The sequence below is a fragment of the Hippichthys cyanospilos genome, chromosome 12 (genome assembly GCF_059441005.1).
Source record: "Hippichthys cyanospilos isolate Australia breed blue-spotted pipefish chromosome 12, RoL_Hcya_1.0, whole genome shotgun sequence".
Lineage (NCBI taxonomy): Eukaryota > Metazoa > Chordata > Actinopteri > Syngnathiformes > Syngnathidae > Hippichthys > Hippichthys cyanospilos.
The window spans coordinates 661,408-667,971 of record NC_142380.1 but is presented as its reverse complement, the minus strand read 5'-3'; the positions used below and the strand labels follow the sequence as shown (position 1 = coordinate 667,971).

General features: G+C 47.9%; 1 protein-coding gene across 1 annotated transcript; it reads right to left on the bottom strand.

Moving 5' to 3' along the window:
- Window positions 1-291: 291 nt before the first annotated feature.
- Window positions 292-6,078, bottom strand: LOC148414261 (purine nucleoside phosphorylase-like). The gene is made up of 6 exons (XM_088429373.1): window positions 5,903-6,078; window positions 3,993-4,159; window positions 3,808-3,911; window positions 2,908-3,083; window positions 2,649-2,839; window positions 292-2,250 (listed from the first exon to the last, which is right to left on the bottom strand). The coding sequence occupies exons 1-6, from the start codon at window positions 5,914-5,916 to the stop codon at window positions 2,030-2,032; spliced, it is 873 nt and encodes a 290-aa protein (XP_088285499.1). The 5' UTR covers window positions 5,917-6,078; the 3' UTR covers window positions 292-2,029.
- Between the last annotated feature and the right edge of the window lie 486 nt (window positions 6,079-6,564).

Below are 6,564 nucleotides of genomic sequence, written 5' to 3'. Positions count from 1 at the left end.
AAGAAGCGAGCAGACCCAACCGTCGTCCGAAGCCATGCTAGTTCGCACGCGAGAATATTACGATGTAAGAAGGGAGTTTACAAAACATGAGATTTGTCTTTTTTGCGGTAGTTTTTACCTTGTTGTCAAAGTGTTGGGTAGTCACCACTATTTGAGCGCATATTTGGGGAAATACGGTATCTGATCTTGGATACGCATTCACATTTTGTGAAGTCCAAAAACCTGAAACCTTCTCTTTTACCCATTACGAATATAGTTGTAGCTGTTTGCGTAAAGAAACACACAAGAGACTTTGTTGCTAACGAGACATTTTATGGATTTGTGGACATCAGCAAGCAAGTCTGCTTAAAAGAGCGGGAAGACCTTTGGGTCTCATCGTTTTGGTCCGTCAACACATCTTAAAATGAGCATAGAGCAATAGAAATAGCAAGATAGTTACTCCGGTATCATTCAACATTTTCTCGCGACACACCTCTTTCACAAAATCCCTTTATTTAGTTGTCTCAATTACGGAGTGCAGAAATAGTCTGAAGCGCATTCCTAGTTAGTGCAGTCTTTTTTTTTTGTTGTTTTTTTCTCCAGTGAAACATTACACAGCAGGAAGTAGAGCGTGACTGGAGTGCTCATTGTTTCCTCAATAGCGAGAAGCGCAGGAGAGCGTTTGCGTGTATTTTTACCCTGTTAGGCGGTTAAGACTAAAATCAAGTTTGCTGACATGCCGTGCCCGCCGCACGCACTGACAAAAACCCAAATCCTTTGCAAGTTATAATCATCCGCTGGTTTTGTTTCCAGGGTTCAATTCGGGTCGCTCGTTTTCCGAGTTGAGCTCCAAGGATGAGAAAATGTCCGTTTGTTGTGGAAAATGGCAAGTTCCAAATCAAAATGGCTGCCTGAACGTTTACAGGTGCGGATCCTACACTGATGAGAACTATCTAGCGAATTCCTCGTCGCCGTCGCGGAAGCGGCTTTGGGCGTAGCTGCGGTTGAATCATCAAATTTCGCTACCGCTTTCCAATTTGATGCAACGGCATAAAACAGCCCCGACATTTAATTTTGTGGTGCTTGAATCATCAAATTTCACTACCGCTTTCCAATTTGATGCAACGGCATAACACATCCTCCAAATTTAATGTCCTGGAATCATCAAATTTCGCTACCGCTTTCCAATTTGATCCGACGGCATAAACGCGCCCCGAATTTAAATTTGTCGAGAGTATTCTTTCCAATATAGCAGAAAGCGGAGGGACGCAGGAAATGGCTAACGTCGCCTTTTAAATGTCACCTTTGAACCGAAACGCCTGCCTTTTTTTCTCTTTTGGAGCATGACTTTGTTAGACGTTTTTGCGGGTCTACACATAAGGAAAATTGCTATTGAATTTCAAGCCGCTAAGACCCGGGAAATGGAGAACGTCGCCTCTTGAACGGCACCTTTGAACCAAAATCTTTTGACGGTGGCTTTCGCAGACTTTTTTTGTGGGTCTACACATAATGAAAAAAAATCAGGTTCAGTTAAACTCGTTTTTGTAAAACGAACGAAAGAAAGATGCAGGAAATGGCACACCCGGCCTCTTAAATGTCGCCTTTGAAGCTGCCTTTGTGTCTTTTGGGGCTCTCGACACGTTTTTGCGGGTCTACGCATAAGGGAAATTGCTATGGAATCTCACGTTGAGAAGTCCTTTTTGCTTCTCTCTCGTCCGTCTTGGGAGGAGCCCAACTTTGAACGTAAATGGCTTTTTGGGTTCTTGAGACGTTCTTGAGACATGTTAAATTCTTAAGTGCCACGTGCTTTGGGGCTGGAATCTTCCCCCAAAATCTTCCAGGGAAGGCATTTCCGGGGTTAGGGAAAAGAAATATTTGTAAGGATAAACAAACGTGCAAAAAACCATTGGGTTTGGTCAACAGAGCTGTTTCGGCGGCCGGCCGGCCTCCTGCCCTCCCCTGCCCTCGCCTGCCCTCGCCTGCCCTCGCCTGCCCTCCCCTGCCCTCGCCTGCCCTCCCCTCCCCTCGCCTCGCCTCGCCCGCCCTCCCCTCACAGCGACCCGTCGCCGGGCGGCCCCAGTCGGCCCACCAGCGCGCCCACCAGACTCTCCATCTGCACGGCCCGCCGCCGGGCCGTCTCCAGGACCTCCTCGTGGTTGGCCTTGGCCAGGCTCTCGTAGTCCATGACCGTCTGGTTGGTGATGAGCGACAGGGCCAGCACGCGCATGCCGGCGTGGCGCGCCGCGATCACCTCGTGCACCGTGCTCATGCCTGCGTCCGGCGATACGGCCGTAGTTATTCAGGGACCAAAACTCATTTCCCGTCGCTTTTACGGCGTTTTTATGAAGAGGACTGCCGTTTCGTGGCGTCCCGGAAGGCAGCGCCAAATCGCGTCGCTTTGCGCGCGTGTGTTGCTTCGCCAGATAAAATCTACAATTTCAGAACGCGTTTGAGTACAGCCTGGAAATGGAAGACCGTTGGGTTCGCTTGACGTCCAAATAACTCGGCGGGTGACTTTTGAGCGTCGGTCTCGCGCGAGCGTACGACCTTAACCCTCGCTCGTCCGGGGGCTTGTTCACCCGACCGGTGGGGTCGTAAGCGTCAAACGGGAACTGAAGATTTGTGTGGCCAATGAAAGGGGACGGAAAACGCGACGGAGCCATACTCACCCACGGCGTCCGCCCCGAGCCGGTGCAACATGAGACACTCGGCGACGGTCTCGAAGGAGGGGCCGCAGACCACGCAGTAGACCCCCTCGCGCACAAAGTCGGCGAAGTTCAGTTCGCGCGCCGCCTCGCGCGCCAATTTGCGCAGGTCCCGGTCGTACGCGTCCGACATGCTGGGGAAGCGCACGCCGTACCTGCGCGCGCACAGGCAAGCGCCATTTATGGGAGGCTGAAATTCCAACCCGCGTGCCTTTGGACACACCTGTCCCGGTTGGGTCCCACCAGCGGGTTGACGCCGGCCAATCCCGGCATGTTGATGTGGTCCTTGATGATCATGACGTCGCCCACCTTGTAGTCGCGGTTGAGGCCGCCGGCCGCGTTGGTCAGGATCACCGTCTCCACGCCCAGCAGTTTGAAAACGCGCATGGGCAGCGCCACCTGCGCACCCCACGCTTTTATTCAACGCTTCGCAAAGTCAATCCCAGATACTTCAAATTTACATCCCATCTGATCCAAAATTTGGGGAACAAATATCTAGACATTTTCTTTTTCCTTGAAATATATTAAGAAAACATTCAGTTTTACTTTGAAAAAAAATACCATTTCTTGGACATATTACGAGAGAAAAGCGAGGGAAAAAAATCGAACGTCAAAATATTCTCCGACTTGAAAGTATTCTTTTTACAGAAAATAGTAAATTATTGAAAAAAGAGAAAATGTCATCAATATTCACGCCCAAACGCATATCAAAATCAAGCAATCAAAATATCCAAAGTTTTTTTCTTGAACTATATTCAGAAATTGGACTATTCAGACACTTTTTTCTTGAAATATATTCAGTTTTACTTTGAAAAAATATTACATTTCTTGAAAATATAATCGAGGGAAAAAAAATTCTTGAAAAATATTCATTTTTACTTCTAAAGACTTTTTAATATATTAAGGAATCCGAATATCCAGGGACTTTTGTTTGCTTGACATATATTCAGTTTTACAGGAAAAAATGATTCCAGTCCTTGAAAAAAATATAAGGAAAAAAATGTTACTTTCACATCTTTTAGCATCTGGGATTTTCCTTTTTCGTTTTTTTCCCTACTTTTTTGCACAACTGGTTTCTTTCTTTTTGAGCAACAGGTAAAAGAAACATGCAAGATCTCCTGACCTTCTGGACGGGGTATCCCTCATAGAGGTGGAACCTGCCCTGCATGCAAACGCAGGCCTTTCCCTTTAGCGTTCCAAACACCAGCTGCCCGGCGTGCCCGTGCACTGAAAGGCAACGCGACGCCGCGCAAGGCGCGTGGGATCGCTGGCTCGCTCGCGCATAAAAGCGGGCGGCGCCCTTCGTACCCGTGCTTTGCGGGAAGTTGGGGATATCGGCGTACTGGAAGACCTGGCGCCCCTCCAGCAATTCGGCCAGGCCGCCCAAGCCCGAACCGCACACGATGCCCACGGTGGGCCGCCAGGACGTCTTGGACGTCAGCCAGTCGGCCGCCGCTTGGAATTCGTCGCCGCCGCTGCGGGAAACGCAAAAATATCGTCTCGTTAGCGTCGCGTCGTGACCGGCGGCGCGGCGCGGCCTACACGGGGGTGGCAAAATCCTTTTTATCCTAGGCCACCTTGTAGTCAAATTTTCAACTTTGTCACACGCACGCTTAGCTAGTTTGGAAAGCAGACGCTGATCAAAACTCTTCAAAAGAGAGACTGGGAACCAAAATTTGCCTTTTTTTCCCCCAAACAAACTTTTAACTTTCAAAAATTCTTAAGCCAGAAACTTGTGATCAGCATTTGGCGGGCCACGTGCAATCATGCGGCGGGTTAGAGTTCTCAAATGGTCTACCTTCAGGAGGAAAAAAAAATTCCCCTGTTAAGTTTCAACCGTTCACATTTAAAATTGCGCGGCGGACTTGTTTGCCCTTTCAAAGATTCTGGGATGTGTTTTTGCCTTCTAAAACGTGCTATTTCCAGGCCCAAAACAAAGTCAACATTTTTAATATCAATGACACGTCAATAATACACAATCAGACGACATTGAGCCGGAAAGTAAAGCGAAAACCGAACACTTCAGAAGCTCGAGAAGAGGAACAAAACAGACTCCTTTGAACTAAAACGAACAAGTAAAAATGGGAATTTTCGACCAAACTGGGACTGTCATATCGAAATGATGACGACCGACGCTACATGTAAGTACATTCTATTTTCATAAATTTGTTAACGTCTGTTGGCTTTGTCAATTCCTAATCATACTGGTATCGCTCTGAAAAAAATAAAGAGTATGGTGCGGTATATTGTGGCAGTTTGATTAAAGTACAAATATCAACACGTGAATTGGAAGTGTTGGACTCGAGCGGTTCACATAGCAGCAGCATTACCAGGTACTGATTTGATCAGGTACCGACTGATAGAAATCAAAGAGGGCCATTGTGCCGTGTCGGCCAGACAAATGTTTTATGATAGTCGCGTGACGCAAAAGTTCACTCTCATGATTAATTTGACGGCGACAACAAAGAACAGTACGACTTGATACGCGCTTTTATGACTTCAACAATTATTCCTTTGTGACGCAACATCAAGGCGTGAGCGTCCGTACAAAGTGAGTCTTTAAACGATAAGAGTAGTAGGGAGACATAGCGAGCGGCAGCTGTTAAAGCGTGTGTAAAATTGGCTGATTTTAGTTTTGGAATTGCACTTGCTGATGCTTGTACCCATTTTAAGAACAAGTCAATAGGTGACGGCGCAAGGTAGCGTTTCGAGCTCTACTCCGAATGAGGCAAATCGCAACATTGAAATTGCGGTTTACATAGCCCGATTTGTGTAAATGCGGATGTGGCCATGAAAGCAGATTTGGTGCCTTATTTTGCGCGTGCCTTTAATGGGACACTTTGCTCGCCTTTCTCGAGAGCGTTCAAAGTGGCATTTACTGGAAATGGGCAAGAATTATTCGGCGCGAAGGAAATCGCGTCGGTGCTGAGAAACGAGCGTTCCTCAGGTGCTTTTATGACCCATTTCCCCAAAGTCCGCCGATGACGTCACGGGCAGCGCAAGAGCGAACGTTCCCTCGAGGCGCTTGTATCCAATGAGCTTCGCCGCATTTTAGGCGAATTTCAAACTCGGCCCGAGGACGGATCGACTCTGATGCGACACAATCGACCAGCGACGCCGGCGGCCCGACGCGTTCGGGGACCTCGCTTCATCGGCCACGCTCGAATGACGTGCGGATGCGGCGCGCGGATGCTGCGTGCCTTAAAACGACAACTTACATTTTGACATCCATGTTGAAGCGATGACAATGTCGATTTTGATGCTGCTCGTTCTTAACGCGCCGATTCCGTGCGACTTCCTATGCCGTGAGCGCCTGTGACGATGAAGTGTTTTTTTTTTTTTTATATATATTTTTTATTTTGGGACCCCTCCCCTCCTCTCCTCTCCTCGGCCAACCCCGGACAGCCCCACGCCCACCCGGCGGCCGCAGCCCATAACACGTCACCGGCGATGGGAAATGGCTCGCCGCGGCTGTTGCGTTCAGGGCCCCCTCGTCATTTCAAACGTGGAAGAAGCGTCGGTCACCTCCGGCTGATTTACTGCTTATTTACACTTTCCGTAACGTCGGATTGGATTCGTATTTTAAACGATGGCGGACAAAGGTTTTCGGAAAAGCACCATTATTTCTGATTGGGAGTTAGATTTATAGACAGACTGTTCAATCAGAAAACATATAACGTGACTGAAGACGACACTGAACGACCGCGACGATGGACATTTATGTGTTTGGGATAAAAAGTTAACGTGAATTTCTGGGGCTGAGTTAAATATGTGTTAACTCCAGTTTTACGTTGTAATACAACCATTCGCCACTTGATGGTAGACATGCTTTTGTTTTGCTTAACACCTGGTTTTACACTAATACTAAAGCATACAACTT